At 40.3% G+C, this 18,239-nt stretch overlaps 1 protein-coding gene across 1 annotated transcript in view; it reads right to left on the reverse strand.

Moving 5' to 3' along the window:
• Positions 1-379: 379 nt before the first annotated feature.
• FLT1 (fms related receptor tyrosine kinase 1) overlaps positions 380-18,239 on the reverse strand; it is a 128,196-nt gene continuing 110,336 nt past the window's right edge. The window contains exons 24-30 of the mRNA XM_032219936.1: positions 16,559-16,670; positions 13,703-13,802; positions 10,626-10,731; positions 8,805-8,947; positions 6,664-6,745; positions 3,127-3,212; positions 380-1,419 (exon numbers count right to left, since the gene is read on the reverse strand). Coding sequence (XP_032075827.1) covers positions 1,224-1,419; positions 3,127-3,212; positions 6,664-6,745; positions 8,805-8,947; positions 10,626-10,731; positions 13,703-13,802; positions 16,559-16,670 — 825 coding nt within the window. The 3' untranslated portion in view covers positions 380-1,223. The remainder of the gene's footprint in view (positions 1,420-3,126; positions 3,213-6,663; positions 6,746-8,804; positions 8,948-10,625; positions 10,732-13,702; positions 13,803-16,558; positions 16,671-18,239) is intronic.

Genomic DNA, 18,239 nt, shown 5'->3' on the forward strand with positions numbered 1-18,239 from the left:
TTTATTTAGTCTAAGGCATACGACAGTATGTTTCTTTAATGACACCTTATATTAGACCTGTAGAAAGCTTGTAATGAATTACAAGTTAGTCCTCAACTTATGACCACAATTGAGCCCAAAATTTCCCTTGCTAAGTGAAACATTTGTTAAGTGAATTTTGCCACATTTTATGACATTTTTCTTGCCACAGTTGTTAAGTAAGTAATACAGTTATTAAACGAATTTGTCTCCCCCATTACTTTGCTGAAGTTTGCAAAAAGTGATCACATGACCCTGGGACACTACCACCGTCATAAATATGAGTCATTTGCCAAGTGTCTGAATTTCAACCACGTGATCATGGAGATGTAATGGTGGTAAGTGTGAAAAACGGTCTTAAGTCACTTTTTTCAGTAGGCTTGTAACTTTGAATGGTCACTAAATGAACAGTTGTAAGTTGAGGACTACCTATAGTTCTATAGGTATGAGAATTATTGAATGAATTACTTTTACAGGTGTGAGGGTATGCTCTGTCCTCAAATTGAGACACCCAAAAAGACACTTGGGGTGCTGGCCCTCAACAATTGCTAATATGAGGCAGTTGCTTCCCTCTGCCTAATGATAGAGCCAGCTAAATATCTAGTTGGGCCACTTTCTCAAATTTGTTTCTTCTTGTTCAAAGTCAGTGTTTCTGTTTTCAGCTGGCTGGAAATAGCATTACTGAACTATGCCTCTTCATCCAGAAGGGTACCAGGTTTGGTTTAAATTGTTTTTAAAATGTCATAAAATACTTTCCCTTCCAGAAAAGGACAAATGACTAGTAAAAGTGTGAAGTCAGCCTTACAAAAGATTAGATTGGCAGCTGTTTTTGAAATAGTAAATGTTGCACAATACAATCTGAATAAAAGAAATCCAGAGCATTAATCTGATGTTAAGAATCGGGGAGATCAATGCACAAGATTTTCATTCCCTCCAGGAAATAGCTCTTCTTCTGTACTATATTTCTCTCCCACCTTTATTATTGTAATAAATAAGGCATCATACATAATCCCCCTTTGCCCTCCTATTTATGTTACTTTCAACTATTGGATAGGGGCTCACGCATGCTGATGTAGGGAGTTGCATTATAGAAATATTTTTTGGAAACTGAGCCAGGTGATGATGAATTGATGTGCAGCAAAATAATATTTGATGCATTTAAGTGGTGGTAGATACCTGCAGCTCAAAAGACAGGTATTTTAACATTAGCAAGTAGAATGGCGCACCATTGAATTGAGACTGGAAGGAGAAAGACCCTGCACTAGTTTTTCTTCACACATTATTTTGCTACATGTAAGTGGCTGCATTGTATTAGTGATATGATCAAAACTTAAACTGTAGTCATTTGGCTCAGCTGTGTCCAAAAAGACAGGTTCCTTGCTTCTGTTTCCAGGGTAGAAACTGTAAGTAAAAACAATGTCTCTTTAGCTGGGAGGCAAGAGTATACATACAAGAAGTTGTTTACTATTACTGTATTTTGCTATTTAGTCTTTAAAACATAATTGCGTAGCATTTATGTTTGTGTGTGTGAGTGCATGTGTGTGTGTATGTGTATGTATGTATGTATATAATATAAATATAAATAAATGCCTGTGTATGTATGTTCCAGCATAACTCTGGAACGTCTCGAGCAATTTCAACCAAAGTAAGTTGACTTACTCTCTGAAACAAATGCTATGGGGATAAGATATCCCCTAACACGCCTCGGAGTGTATAGTCTGTTACGATACAGCCTGTTGTGCCTTAAAATGACTTCTACTGTACTGCCATAAAATAGCTTCTACTTTAGAGCGCAGTGGAATTGCCATAGTAACATCTTCACAGTACTCCACAAGGAGGGTCCCTCTGATAAGGGGGAAAATCCAACATTAGAAATTATGTTTGGTCTGGACATTGTCTTCCTATAAATAAATACCCAGGCAATGCCGGGTTATCAGCACTAGTGTGAAATAAAAACACTGAAGATTTATTGTTTCAATTAAAGTATCAATAAAATTAAATAGTTAATATATGTACAGCAAGGAAGAAGACCTTGATGGAAGATAGAAGAAACAACATGTAGCTATGTAAAAAGGAGTGATGTGTTTAAGATCAGAAGTTCTAGGTAACTTCCAAAAGTGGTTCAGGCAGACACCTCCAGGGGTACAGGGTACAACAAAATCAGACTTGCAGGATTCTCTCAATCTCAGTAAAAGTTTTAGCCTTTTGGAGTTTTAAGGGAGACATCAATAATAGTTCCTCCTCACTGGTGGGTTTCACATTTTGTTACAGTTTGTCCCTTCTGCTCATGTGCCTGGCCTTCCACAGCATAGAGCCTGGGCCAGATCCACGATTTCCGCTACCGGTTCAGGGGAACTGGTCCGAACCGGCTGAATACCACCTCTCTTCCTCCTGCAATCTATTCAATAGCGTGACCCGACAAAAGAGCGCACGACAAAACCGTGCCGACAAAACCGCGTCGCTAAAACCGCGATGTCATCAATGCGGCGGCGACAGCACAGCGACAGAAGGGCGCTTTACAACAGCACGGCGACAGAAAGCCGATTTAAGTTAGGGTTAGGGTTAGCGTTACATTTAGGGTTAGGTTTAGTTTTACAGCGCGCTTCTGTTGCCGCGCTGTTGTCGGCGCGATTCAGCGCTCTTTCGTCGGAGCACTTTAGAACTCGCGGTTTTGTCACCGCGGTTTAGTCTGGCGCGGTTTTGTCGTTCGCCCTTTTGGCGGTGAACCATTCAGTAGTATGGTGAACAGAAGTTTATTTGGGAAGTGTCAGCCCTTAATAAGCAATATCAAAAAACAGGCATGCCAGCAATGCTGTTTTAGATTTGCAAGATCTAGAAAATTGTCTCTTTTTCTCTCTGCTATATCTTAAATCAAACATATGGGCAATAGGCAAACTCAATTATTTTGAGTTTCTTTCTCATACTATCCTCTTTCCAGGACTGAATATTATGTTTGCATAGTTCACTTTGCTGTTTTTATTCTTGTTTTACTATGATGTATTTTGCTTTCTGTTCTACCATATTGTGATATATTTTCATAGAACTGTTTACCGTCCTAGGGCAACCAGTAAGTTGAAAATAGGTTTAATAAATGAAAGAAAGAAATACCTCCCAAAAGTCTGCTTTGGTCTGATGCCAGTCCATGTAAAACGTTTTAGCTGTTTCAAAGGCATTCTCCCCTCAGCTTGATAATTCTGAAAGAGAATACAATTCTGATAATGAAGCTTTGGACTTTCTTTTATAACATTGCCAAACCTATCTTGATGCATAGAATTTCAAAATATTAGACTTTGTTTAATAAACTTAAAACTTTAATAGGTAGAAAAGGTTGGCAAGATTCACAGTAGCATTGTGGTGAGGAAAATTTTATTTATTTCATGTCCAGATCAAACCTTAAGCTGCCCAAATGAGGCCACCTTTTTCATTTTATCATTGGCCAGAAACAAACTTTGTCTTTTGTGATTTGTGAGGAAAATGATCAATAGTCAATGGATCTATTCTGCTTGGTTGAACTTGTGCTCATTCCTCTTATTTGTATCTATAATATGATGGACCTTCAATTTTTATGCATGATCTATGGCTCAACAAATATATAAGCTAAGTTCTTTGAGTTTAGATTTCAATAAGTGCTTTATGATCTCCTGAACTCTTTCCAGGCTGCTGTTAAAATCTTGAACCAGAGGAAAAGGGAAAAAATTGTCATCCACCTCATAATCGGTATCTTTTCCCCAAATCCTCCTTACCACTGCTTAAGCAGTCTCTTACTTAAAGAGGAATAAAGCAGGATTAGAGATTTGAGAGCTAGCAGTTGTGTGTGTGGGAGATCCAGGTGGGTTCAACTATTCCCTATTCCCAATCCAACTCAAGTTATGATGACCCTGTGTCTGTCTGTCCACTTTTAGCTCCTAGGGCCGTGATGGCGAACCTATGGCACTCGTGCCAGATGTGGCATGCAGAGCCCTCTCTGTGGGCATGTGCGCCATCACCAGCTGCTCTTCTGGTTTCCAGCGTTGGTCTTTGCGGGTGCTGGAGCACTTGGAAAGTGGCCTGAAAATGACCCAAAACCAAGCGATTTTCTAGTCCTTTTTCATGCCATTGTTCTGGCCATTTTCCATTTCTCCAGCGTCCGCAAAGACCATTACAAAAATGCCCCCCAAAACGGCCCGCAAAAGAAGTAAAAAAACCAGGCATATGCATGCTGGGCAGCTAGTCTTAGGGTTTCCCGTTGCTCTGACGTGCACACATGTTATGGTTTGGGCAGTGGTGGGTTTCGAAAAAAATTAAAACCTCTTCTGTAGGTGTGGCCTGATTTGTGGGAGTGGCTTGCTGGCCATGTGACTAGGTGGGAGTGGCTTGGTGGCCATGTGACCGGGTGGGAGTGGCTTGCCGGCCATGTGACTGGGTGGCGATTGCCAACTTGTAAAATGTGGTGAAACTCACTTAACAATGGTCTTGCTTAGCAACCAAAATGTTGGCTCAGAAACTCTGGCATTTGAAGCACGCAAGTCTTAAAGCTGTCAAGTTACAAAACATTTGTATCCCTAACCCTTTAGGGGAAAAAACCCCCAGGGGTGTTCAACCTTGACAGCTTTAAGACTTGTGGACTTCAACTCCCAGAATTCCTCCTCTCGCTCTTCATCTTAATGATGTGCGGACGGGCGGGGAGAGGGAGCTGGAACTGGTTCTAAATGGCACTGTAGATTTGTGGAACCTCTTCTATAGAAGAGGTTAGAGCTGGCAGAAACCCACCCCTGGGTTTGGGGCACTTGGTGCCAAAAAGGTTCACCCTCACTGTCCTAGAATAAGAGAAGCATTAAAGCATTAAATAAATAAAGTGATAGGAAATCTGGGTTCCCTTCAAATATTTTGGAGTATGCTTGTGTTTGACTATATTATGATTGGCTATATTGGCTGGTCTAAGCAGGAGACCATTCTGCCTATCTCAGTGTGGTAGTATGACCTTCAAACGGAGGTTATATCTCTAGTGGTAAATAGTCATATCCCACCCCTCCATTGCTTCATGCATTTTTATTGTTTTTCTAATTGACAAGAAAAAACTGATATTTACGCTATGCGTTTCAAGAAATGAACATAATTGTACAGATAATCCTGGGGTTGTGATTTGTTCAGGGACCAAAGTTACGATGGATTTGAATGAGAGGGTTTTATGACTGGACCTCAAGAGTTCTGGTTATCATAGCATCTTTGCAGTCATGTGATTGCAATCCAGCACTCAGTTCTTGGCTTGCAGTTACATCACAGCAAACCACAATCACTTTTAAGGTTTCAATTTACGACTCTTTCTGCCAGCTTCTCGCAAACAAAGTCAATGATGAAGCCAGCGGGAGGTCACAAGTCAGTTCCCTTTCTTTTTTGCCCACCCACACTCTATAGCAGGGGTGTCAAACGGAATTTCTTTGAGGGATGGATCAGGATTGTAGTTCTCCTCTGCGGGCTACCACAGGTCAGCTGGCACAGTGCTACAGGAGACCATGGAGGCTGAAAACAGGTTGTGGGGGGCTGCACATGCCCCCCACGCTCCATTTTGGCCAGCAGAGTCACTGCAGGCCTGTTATGTATTCTGATACATGCAAAAGGGCCGGCAACAGCTCTGCTACGCCCTGATTGGCTGGGACGCAAAACCTCTCTGCCTTCCGAAGAGCTGCCTGCCTTCTTGCGAAGTCTGCTTGCAAGCGCTGCCCTTCCGTTCATGATTTCCTATATGCCTTTTACACACCGCGCCGAGCTGAAGTCACCTTCTAATGTTAATAAAGCAGTTCTTGTTCGGACCTCTGGCTACCGCGTCCTCCTTCCTCCAGAATACAAAAAGGCCAGTCCTTTGCTATGTCCAGGCCAGCCCCGCGGGCCAGATCTAAGCACCCCGTGGGCTGGATCTGGCCCGCGTGCCCTGAGTTTGACACCCCTGCTCTATAGTGTCTGCTCATGGCATCCTCCACAGCGCCTGAATGCCCATCTGCTCTCTGTAGCATATTTCCATGGTAACCATGGACCCGCCCACATTCCATAGCATATGTCATGTCACACCCATTTGTAGTGCTTACCTGTAACACTCCCCCCCCCCCTTCATAAAGGTCTCATGCCCAGCTCTACTTGCCAGCTTGCTTCCCTGGGACTCCCACCTTTTCCTGCTTAATGACTGGCATGGCCATGGGGTTACCATAGCAACTGGACTGCTGGGATTGTTGTTGCTAAGCTATGCAATTAAGTAATGTTGCCCTTTATGGCCCCTTAGCCATGCCAATTGCTGCTCTAAAAAGAACCGTGGTAAGGCCGTGGTTAAAATGCAGTATTGCAGGCTAAGCCACTGCTCACTCCCAGAAGTTTGATCCCAACTGGCTCAGGATTGATTCAGCTTTCCATCCTTCCCAGGTGGGTAAAATAAGGACTCAGATTGTTGAGAGCAATATGCTGACTCTGCAAACCGCTTAGAGGGGGCCTGTGAAGCGGTATATAAGTCTAAGTGCTATTGCTTTCTCTATAACCCAAGGACAACCTGTATGAAATTCTTCTTCCACGCAACAATTGACTTCTTCTTCAACATGTCTTCAACATTTCTTTGTCTTCAATTCATCCATCTAGGACTGAATCCAAAAGAACTGTTGTGCCACATATTTTAGGACTTACATCAGGCTGAAACTTGTTGTTAGATGAACTTTCTTCAAAGACTCTGTGGAATGGTTTCATCTTGAAAGCATGAACATATTTTCTTAGAAAGTAAACGGGGGAAAAAAACTTTTTGAGATAATATCAGTTCAAAACATTACTATATAGTAGCTACATAGCGTAAGTATATGCCTGATACTTTTTACTAATTATAAAAAGAAAGTTCACAAATTATATTTGATACAAAGAGTATCAAGTTTTTACCAGCCCTGCCTGGTTCCTATAGGGCATTTATTTCCTACTCGCTTGTAATACCTGCTATTTTTATGTTTTCTGTTTTATCATATTTTTGTGTGACACCCAAAGTCTCTCTTGGTGAGATGGGTGGCTGTATCTATTTGATTAATATAAAAATAAAAACCACTTAAAGCATGCAAGTCTTAATTCTGAGCAGAATCACTGGAGCTGCACAAGGTTAGGGAATGGGCTGTTTTATCATTGGTAGAATTTCTCAGCTCCTGGACTCTGCCTAGTATCTGCAGATGGTCAGCCACCACATCTATCAATGCTGAACGGTTCCACCACAAAACCGCGTTCGACTAAAGCGCGCTCGATGAAACCGCGTAGCTGACGTCATCACAGCGCGACGAAAAAAGCACGCTGTAAACGCTAAAGCTAAAATTAACCCCTAAACCTAAACCTAACCCCCCTAAACCTAATCCTAAACCTAACCCTTAACCTAACCCTAAACCTAACTCTAAACCTAACCCTTAACCTAACGCTAAACCTAATCCTAACCCTTAACCTAACCCTAAACCTAACCCTAACCCTTAACCTAACCCTAAACCTAACCCTAACCCTTAACCTAACCCTAAACCTAACCCTAAACCTAACCCTTACCTTAACTTGAATCGGCTTGCTTTCAAAGCGCTATTTAAAGCGCCCTTTTTTCTCCGTGGTCGCTGTTGTCGCCCTGCTGATGACGTCAGCGATGCGGTTTAATCGGGCGCGCTTTAGTGGAGCGCGGTTTTGTCGTGCCACGATGCTGAACTACAGTTTTACAAGGTTTTTTTTAAATGGTGAGCAGGAACGGTACCATGCAGTGGTGAGATTCAATTTTTTTTACTATTGGTTCTGTGGACGTGGCTTGGTGGACATGGCAGGGGAAGGATACTGTAAAATTTCCATTCCCTCTCCACTCCAGGAGAAGGTTACTGCAAAATCCCCATTCCCTCCCGATCAGCTGGGACTCGGGAGGCAGACAATAGATGGGGGCGGGGCCAGTCAGAGATGGTATTTACCAGTTCTCTGAACTCCTTAAAATTTCTGCTACCAGTTCTTCACAACTGGTCAGAACCCGCTGAATACCACCTCTGGTACCATGCCAACTTTTGTGATTGCAATGAAGTTTACAAATTATTAAATACAATATGGGGAGGATATGGGTTAGGTAGCATTTATGTTCTCCTTTAGATATCTAGAAGCTACACTAGTTGGCTCATGGGGATTATCAGAATTTTCAGCAACTGTGAAAGCATCATGGATCGAGTTTTTTTCCCCTGAGGATTTGAGGAATGAAACTCGTGGTAGTATGGAAGGAATTTCTGGCACAAATCATCATGATCTAATAACTTCCCAAGCTTACTCAATGCTGATTGACAGGGACCATGGTGGAGAGTCAGCCCTCCAAAGTAGTTCAGATTAGGAATCTTGTGTCATGTAGTCAGTACTAGTTTTACCGTAAAGCTATAGTAATTGAACCTTGCAAATCAGAAGGAGCTTCCTCCCACTCTCACTTATCTTCTCTAGAATTAGGAAGGAGCTGGGCGAGATGTTTTCTCAGGTTACACTTCTGCTCCAAACTTGGCCTCCTTCTATTTGACTGTTACTTTGGTAATTACGGTACCCTTCCTCTTGTCCATCCCCTCTGCCTTCTACAATTATGCCCAGAAAATATCTTGTTTTTAAGCTTCCAAGATACCGTCCATGAGGGAAGCAGGATTTATTTATGTATTTGATAAATCAAAAGGGTCGTGTTTTGATCCATCAAAGTTCTTCTTAAAATGGTCAACAAACTGCATTATTTCTCTAGGTCCAATAGCCAAACCACGCTGTTATTCATCCATTTTTTATTTGTAAAATATCCTGACATTTCATCTTACCCCAAAATTTCAGCACGTGCATTAGTCAAGGCTGGTACTGAACTGTTTTTTCTCTCATGAAGATCAGAGGAACTTGGAGAGCAATGAACAGACCCAACATCCTCTGGTAATAGAGTATTCAAAGGTATGTAATCTTTGCCATCCTGTGAAGACAGGAGGAGAAAGTGATGAAAGTAATTGTTATAAAAGCAATGTAAAGCACACCTATATTACAAATATGTAATAGGTTTTAAAATTTCTCTATATATCTTAAAACAGTTTGATTCATCTCACAATTAAACTGAAACATTACAGTATCAGCTAGTTTAGCTCCCTTACATTCAGAATAATCATATGGCATAATTGTGGATGCACCACACGTGCTTGATGCGTATTGCGCACAGATGCTCAGTGCCATAATTGCTCTGTGCACGCGCAGAAGCAAAAAACAAGATGGCAGTGACTACAGTGCCACCTGGAGAACCAGGTGTGGCTCCCTGGGTCGCTCCCGGGTCGCTCCCAGTTCCAGTGACCCAGGCCGCCAAACCACTACCCATTTGGCCGAACCGGGCCGAACCAGTAGGAACCCACCACTGGCACTATCAACATGGGGATTGATGCATCCTAAAAGCATTTTTGGATGATATGCTTTTAAAAAATGTTTCATAGAATAAACTTCCCATAATATACGTTCCTAAACACAGGGTTAAAATATATGAAGAAATGTCTTTAAGTATGCCATCTGCTACTTGAACTGAGAAATGATAAAACTCCATCAGTCACATCTTGCGAATTGGGTGTGAAGCTCAAAAGTGGATGAATTGACTAAACATGCAATTAAATCTTTTGGGCAAAGCAAGTAGCTTATCTCTGGAAAAGATCATGACACCAGTCTCCACGATGCTTGAATCTGCTCAATTTCAGCCATGGAGATTGTTTGCATGTTGCTATAGTAACACTGAATCTTACTTCTCCCCCCACAAAATTTTTTAAATATAAATATTCCATCTTTCCTTGAGCAGTGTGTCGTCAGAGTACAAATATTTCTGTGCAACATCCCTCCACAAATTAAACATTGTAATTCTCTTCCTTTCCTTCATTAACATATTTTCCAATAAAAATATAGTGACATTAAACATAGCTATTCTCATCATACTAATACTAACAATTATCATTTTATTCTCATTTCTATCTCAACATATTTTCTATTCTTCTTTTAACCGTCCGCCCCATTCCTTTTATTTCCAATATCCTTTTTATTCTCTAACCACTGGCAAAACACTTCCCACATCATATAATAATCAGTTTGTAATTTCTCTGATTGCTAATGTTAATCTATTCATTTCTGCACATTCCAGTATTTTCCTAATCACCTTCTCGTCAGTAGGAATCTCTTTTCTTTTCCAGTGGTGTGCAAATACAATTCTAGCTGCAGTTAATACATGAATAATTAAACATATAGTCTCTTTATTATAAGTTTCAGGTAATATTCCCAATAGAAATATTTCTGGTTTAAACTCAATACGTTGTTTTATCATTTCTTCCAACCAGGTCTTTATTTGCTTCTCCACAAGTCCACCACGTATGATACTAAGATCCAGGTATCTGGCGGCACATCCAATATTTGACTAATTTATCTTTAAACATCTTTGCCAACTTCGCTGGCGGAAGGTGCCATCTATGAAACATCTTGTATAAATTCTCTTTATATGCAGTTGACATTGTTAATTTGTAATTCTTATAGGAAGCTTACTTCTAAGAGAGGAGGAAAGTTGATATAGTTTCCACTGAACCTGTTCAAAGAAAAAAACTATACAAGACACGTCACAGTTTTCTACATACCTCTTGTACATTAGCCTGAAGTAAGTCCCCTAATATTTCCACCAGCTCTGAGAACCATGGCCTTTCATTTGGATCTCCTTGCCAACAGCTAAGCATAATATGGTATCTGCCAAAAAAAATCCCCAAAGAATTTTTAAAAAGGGATCACAAGCTTTACTTCTGCAGTGGCTTATCTCAAGTATATTCCATTTCATTTTGTGGACCACTTTTAACCCCTCCATTCTTCCATATGGGCTCCATTTGTAGTACTTAAGATATGTGGCCAATTTTCCCTTTTCTTTTTAACAATTTTAATTGAATTAATTTTCACTGTAGTCAAGTCTTTCCACCTTGCTTTTGGTCTTCTTATTTTTCCTTCTACTTTTCTCAGCATCAGAATTTTCTCCAGAGAGACCAGTCTTTGTATACAATATAAAAGAAGGATTATTTGAGCCTGGTTATTTGTACCTTGAGTAAGAACTCTAATTGTATTTGTTTGAAGAGCCATTTGTTTATATATATTTCTTGATTATAGATGAAGTTTCCAAAAGAGATATGAAGTGAAAAATGCTTATATACTTTGGCTCTGTGACGGTTTCAGGAGAAAAACATTGATTTTTGTTGTAATGATTCCATAAGGCTGTTTAAGATATAGGATGGGAACAAATGAGGGCAGTGTACAGTTAGGAATGTTGGACTTGATGGGATGTTTTGTTGCCAGTATAAATTTCAAGCAAGGGAGTACTTTAATGGGAATTTGAATCTTGCATCATATTTCAATACTATAATTATCTAAAATTATCTAAAAGCTTTTCTAACTTAGTGAAAGCCTTCCAAGTACTGGCTACACTTTTGTTCATATCAGTCTTTCATATTTTCCAAATTTATCAAGTCTCTGTACTGATTTTCAAGCCAAACATCAGCAGCTACTTCAGATACTGTATTTCAGTATCTGATAATTTCTGATCTCTTCCTCGAATTTCTGTTATTCTTTTAGCATACACACAACCATTTGCCAGAGCCAGGCAGAAAAATTAATTCCACAGTTTTGCCACTGGACAGCTATCCATAAATTTTATCATGTATTTGTATTGGCTGAACACCTTGGAAGTTGGAACATAAAGGAACAAAATGTTGGCAGAGTGTTTTATTCTGCTGCACATGTGCATTGTTAGCTATCGATTGAGAATCCCATCTCTCTGTTACAGCAGACTCCAGGGGGGCTATAAAAGTCATATTAGAAGAATATGGCTAAAGCCTAATGGAATTCCCATAGTTGTTTGGGCAACTTATATGGTAAATAATGTCTGTTTCAAAAGTAGGTTCATTTGGATTTGTCGTTTGTTATCATGACTGGTGATAACTGAAAAGTTTTAAACAATTAGTCCCTTTTAATACTTTAAACAATACAGCCAAAATAACCCAAAGGTTTTTTTTTTCTTAAATTGTACACAGTTATGACAGCTTTAGAATTATGACTGATTCCAGGGAGATAGAAAAAAATTGTAAAACAAGTAAGAAACAAGGAGATACAATCAATCCTCAACAGTGGATTATATTTGAGGTACCAGCAATACTCTACAAGATCAGAATCAAAATTTAAAAATGGAAAGGAAGGGAAGCTACAATCTCCAGGCAACTACCATCAGAATTAGACAGTCCCAGACTTCTCAAATCTCTTCTATTCAATATTGTTCCCTTCCATTCTCTCTTCCTTTTGCAACATTTTAAAAGACTTCTTTATCATTTCCCAGAAAAGGCGAAAGAAGATTAATCTCCCTTCTTCCATTTTACTTTTAAAACAGAAAGGAAATATATTACTGTAACGCGCTCTACATGGGGCTGCCCTTGAAGAGTGTTCGAAGACTTCAGCTGGTCCAGAACGCAGCCGCGCGAGCGATTGTGGGTGCACCCAGGTACACCCACGTCACACCTATCCTCCGCGAGCTGCACTGGCTACCCATTAGTCTCTGGATCCGCTTCAAGGCGCTGGTCGTTACCTATAAAGCCCTACATGGCATCGGACCTGAGTACCTGAGAGACCGCTTCCTGCCAATAACCTCCCATAGACCAATTAGATCTCACAGGTTAGGTCTTCTCCGGATTCCATCTGCCAGCCAATGTTGGCTGGCGACTCCCCGGGGGAGAGCCTTCTCTGTCGCAGCTCCAGCCCTTTGGAACGATCTCCCCGTGGAGATCCGGACCCTTACTACCCTCCCGGCCTTCCACAAAGCCGTTAAGTCCTGGCTGCTCCAGCAGGCCGGGCGGCTCTCGAAATATCCAGCCCCTTGGAAATTGTGACTGTTGTGTATTTTAAAGTGTTGTTTTGTGTATTTATCCCCTTCCCTTGTTTATTGTAAGCTGCCCGGAGTCCTTTGAGAGTGGGCGGCATACAAGATCAATAAACTCAACTCAACTCAACTATTTGAATTAAACCTTTGCTGCCATTGCCATCTGCCTTTCAGAAGATGGTTAAGACTTGGCTCTGCCAATTAGCATGGAGGTGTAAGTGTGTTGGCTGATCGGCTTGACGATGGTCCCTCCGCGTTATAAAGCCCTTTTTAGCCTTTTTAATTTTTTTTAACTTTGATTTCTTACTTTTAACTTATTTTAACCTTGGTTTTTTTAACTCTGTTTTTAACTGTCCTTTTTAAATCACATCTTAATATTTTATGATGTTCTTTGCAAACTGTTGAAAATCATTTAGATGAGATGGACGGTATAGAAATTTGATTAATAAAATAAAAACCGTAATCGGATTCCTCATTAAGATAAAGAGCATATTCACTTTGTCTCATTCTCAGCTCACTGTGAATAGAGACCGTATATATTCCTTTCATTGATTTGGTTTAGAAATAATGTTTCCTCTTTTTTTCTTAATACAATTGCTACTGTATGAGCTAACTGATGGATCGTCCTATGGATTTCTTGGAATGTAGAAGTTAGACGCAGGGTAATTTATAAGCACTATTCCTGGACATAGCTGTCCTCTGGGATGGCCCCTTCTAAAACCCCAGGACGCTGGGTATTTTCATGTGCACCTTGGAACCAGGGTGCATATTCCAAATAAAAGTGCACAGACACACAAACACACATACATTTCTGGGGTTGCAAAATCCGGAGCTTTCATGCATATGCCTTCTTTCAACTTTCTGAAGAAGACTTCATCTATTTGTATGCCAGGATATGGGGATGCACCTAAAAAAGAAAAAAAAATGAGAAATGGAATCTTTAGTTAAGTATTTCATTCCCAAATTCATATTTTCATCGGACTGGGTTTTTTTTTTTAAATCAGAAAGCAAGGAGTTAATCCAGAGGTAAAAGCTGCCCTAGAAACATGTACTAGATGACCAGAAGATTGTTTGTCTAAGGAACTGCAAGCATTGACTGGTTTCCTCTGCTGTTGTGTCTGTCTCATCTGCCATTCTTCTTTGATGAATGAAATTGTTGCTTCCTTTGCAGGATGGATTTTGTATCCTGCATTTTTCCCCCCTTTTTTTAAAAGAATGCAATGCCTCAGCATTCTCATCTTGAATGCCTTAGACTACTTCAGTCTGAGATATTTTCGTGTTTGTCTGCCTGGTGAGTCTCATTGATCAGAACAGAAAGGAAGCAGCTGTGTGTGCTAATGGTCCAGTATTGTGTGACCCAATGGGCTAGTAACTGCGGTTGGTTGTTATGACCTACCATCTCCTTCCCCACATCCCCCTATCTTTACGTGTAGAACAGTGTTTCTCAACCTAGGCAACTTGAAGATGTCCGGACTTCAACTCCCAGAATTCCCCAGCCAACATTTGCTGGCTGGGGAATTCTGGGAGTTGAAGTCCGGACATCTTCAAGTTGCCTAGGTTGAGAAACACTGGTCTAGAAGGATCACAATTTTGAGATTAATGCCTTTGAAAAAAAAATGGTTGAGCAGCAATTGAAGACCGCTATTATTATTTTGCTTTGTTTCTCATGTCTTGTCTTCTTCTTTTTTAAAGCTTCTCTTTAAAAAAAACAATAATAAAAAATAGAAACAGCTAGCTTACATCTATTGTGTCTTATTCAGCATGGGTTGCCAACTGGGGAGGATGTGAACTTTAGCCCAGCATATTTGAAAGACTCCAGGTTGGCAAGAATTACCCTAAAGCACTATTATCAAAAGCTCTGCATACAGCATAGAATTTCAAAGGCTCCCATTTCCCAGAGGTTGGTAAAGAATCCACATTAACCCCGTACTTGTGAGTAGCACAGGTTTCGTTTTTTGCTGGTACTTTTTTTTGCTGCTCTCAGCACTACAATGCTTTCTAACAGACTTCATACACACATACACACACATATACACACATATACATACACACACACAAATATACATATACATATGCTTTGACATAACAATTATTTCCTTTGCTCAGCTGATAAGGGAGGAGAGCTTGTGGCTTAGCGGCTAATACAACTGCCTAACATGTAAAAACAGCCTAGGTTCGACAGGGTATGGCTAGCTGATGAGAGCTAAATAGCTTGAAATAGATCTATATTAGTCTCCCTTTATTTATTTATCAGCACAAATGCAACACACACACACATATATACCAATATTCAAAACGTGGAATAGCACTGAGAGCAAATTAGGGAATTTGAATCAGGTGTTTGATTGTTTTCACTTGATTATAATTGTTAAATGATCGTGAGTGATATAATTTAATAGTAGAAGATTCTAGTGGTGGGTTGCCAATTATTTTGCTACTGGTTCGGGCGCACTTGTGCGCATGCCACTTCTGCACATGCGCAGAAGCATCCAGGTGAGTGGGCGGAGCCTCCCACCGCCACTATTATTGGTTCGCCCAATCCATTTTCCCCTCTCTTAGTGTTAGCATAAAACTGATCTGAGAATTTGGAGATTGTAAATCCTAACTCATCTACAGGTGTCAGGAAAATGAAGGGAGATTTAAAATGTTAACTTGCCACTGGTTACAATGTTCTTGCAAATAGTCTATTTGCATAATAATCTATTATAAAATCACCAGTAATCATATATATATTTATTTTATTAATGGATTTAAAAGTGTGTGTGTGTGTGTGTTTGTGTGTGTGTGTGTGTGTGTGTGTGTGTGTGTGTGTGATGTCAAAGCACCTGGCATGCCGAAATATGGGAGGGAACATACCGCTTCCCTTTTGCCTTTGACCTCCACCCTAAGAATCTTCCAGGCAGGAAACCATTTTTGTGTTGCATTTGTGTTGATAAATAAATAAAGGGAGACTAGAATAGATCTATTTCAAGCGATTTAGCTCTCATCAGCTATCCATACCCTTACTGGGATTTGAACCTGGGCTCTTTTTACATGTTAGGCAGTTGTATTAGCTGCTAAGCCACAGGCTCTCTTCCCTTACCAGCTGAGCCAAAGAAATAAGTAAGTGTTATGTCAAAAAACCTGGTATTCCCAAATATGGGAGGGAGCATACTGCTTCCTTTTTGCCTTTCAGCTCCACCCTAAGAGTCTTCCAGGCAGGAAACCATTTTTGTGTTGCAAAAGGGAAGCAGTATGTTCCCTCCCATATTTGGGCATACCAGGTTCTTTGACATAACACTTACTTATTTCCTTGGCTCAGCTGATAAGGGGGAGAGCCTGTGGCTTAGCGGCTAATACAACTGCCTAACATGTAAAAAGAGCCCAGGTTCAAATCCCAGTAAGGGTATGGCTAGCTGATGAGAGCTAAATCGCTTGAAATAGATCTATACTAGTCTCCCTTCATTTATTTATCAGCACAAATGCTATAATATGAATTAAGGCTTCTTAGATAGACTGCTATCCTGTATTATAAAAACTTAATTGAGGATATTATGTATGTATATATGTACCAATCCAGATGAAGTTCAACATACTATAGGATTGCAGATTAGGTATTTGCTTTTACTTATTTTATTTCCCAAATCTTAAAAATGGAGTATCTTAATCTTTTAATTTTCTTACCTAAAGAAAATATTTCCCAGAGTAATACTCCATATGACCAAACATCACTTTTGGTACTATAGACTTTATCAAATATAGATTCCGGTGCCATCCACTTGAGAGGAAGACGTGCCTGCAACAAAAGTTAATTATGAATTCTGTAAGTGTTTTACAGAAGTAGATTTAAAGTTTTCTTGGACTGTAGATCATAAACCTTTTTAAAATGCAGGTAGGATGTTGAATTTCTCCCCTGGCCCAACTCTAGGGCCTTATTTCTAGTCTATCCCAGTAGTGCCAGGATGTAGTATATAGATTCAGGCAGCATCTTGCCATTTCTGAGTTATGTGTCGGAAGAGAATATCATTTCACACACTGAATGGGTTCATCCCGCATACTAAACCCATGTTAACAAAGAATAGCTTTCTGTGTCCAAAACAAACCATATTATGCCTGGTGTGATGGTTCAGATCACATTTAATATGCAAGGCAATCTCTGACTTCCCACAATCCACTGAACCCCAAAGAAACCCGTTCTATTTTAGCCTATCATGTTGTCTGAATCCAAGCCTATGAAAATTTTAGTAAGATTTAAATGGGATGACTCTGCTCATTGTTATAAGGGAGATCCTGCAACGTGACTTCTAAAATTGCTTTGTTCGTATTTGGGAACTCTGACGCTGCGTTCATGGAATATTACCAATGTTAACCCTTCTTCAGAACTCTTCAGAACAATAATACAGGTGGCCAAATTGTCTTCATGATGCCCCATTGCATCTTGGGAGATATAATAAGATTAAGGCAAACTTCTCTCCAAGGTTTAAGCATAGAGAAAGAGCAATAAGCACTTAGACTTATATGCCACTTCACAGTGCTTTGCAGTCCTCTCTAAGCGGTTTACAGAGTTCGTAGCATATTGCCCTCAACAATTTGGGTCCTCATTTAACCCACCTTGGAAGGCTGAGCCAACTTTGAGCCTGCTGAGATTTGTTTTTTTTTTAATATATATTTTTTATTTTTCATTTTCATACACTCACATGTATACACCATACAGTATTAAACAATAATTGCATCAATTCCTCTTGTCAAGAATGCCCCAGAAAATAAAAGCCCAATATACCTCTTCCATTCTCCATACACCTCTTTCTTCCACCACCCTCCAACTTTCTATCTTCCCTCCATCATCCCCCTCTAGCCTACTTCCCCTCCCTCTCTACCACTCCTCTCTCCAGATCCGCTCCCCCCTTCCTTTTCGCCTTCCCCCCACCCTCTCTCCCATCCCTCTCTACCCATCCTTCTTCTTTCCTACTCTTCCTCCCCTTGGTGTATTTCCAGTATATGTTAATGTACTTGGCTTATCCTATTTTTAAAGAAAAATTAAAGAAAAACAGTATACATGTGAAGTCACATTGCATTGAGATCTAACACATCGTGTCTAGCCTAATATATGTCCCTCCTTTTGGCAAGTCCACCATATATGGAAATAGGTAGCGTCGAGAGAACCACATCTCCAACATTTGGGTTGTAAATTCGGATACATAGAAGCCAGCTTTTTAGAATCTAAATGCCATCTGAGATTTGAACTGCCAAATTGCAGGCAGCCAGCAGGAAGCAGAAGTAGCCTGCAGTACTACACTCTAACCACTGCAGCTCGCCGTGGCAGATACCAAATTTAATCAGTAATGCTCTGCTTCTAGCAATTTCC

This window comes from Thamnophis elegans, chromosome 6 (genome assembly GCF_009769535.1).
Source record: "Thamnophis elegans isolate rThaEle1 chromosome 6, rThaEle1.pri, whole genome shotgun sequence".
Taxonomy (NCBI): domain Eukaryota; kingdom Metazoa; phylum Chordata; class Lepidosauria; order Squamata; family Colubridae; genus Thamnophis; species Thamnophis elegans.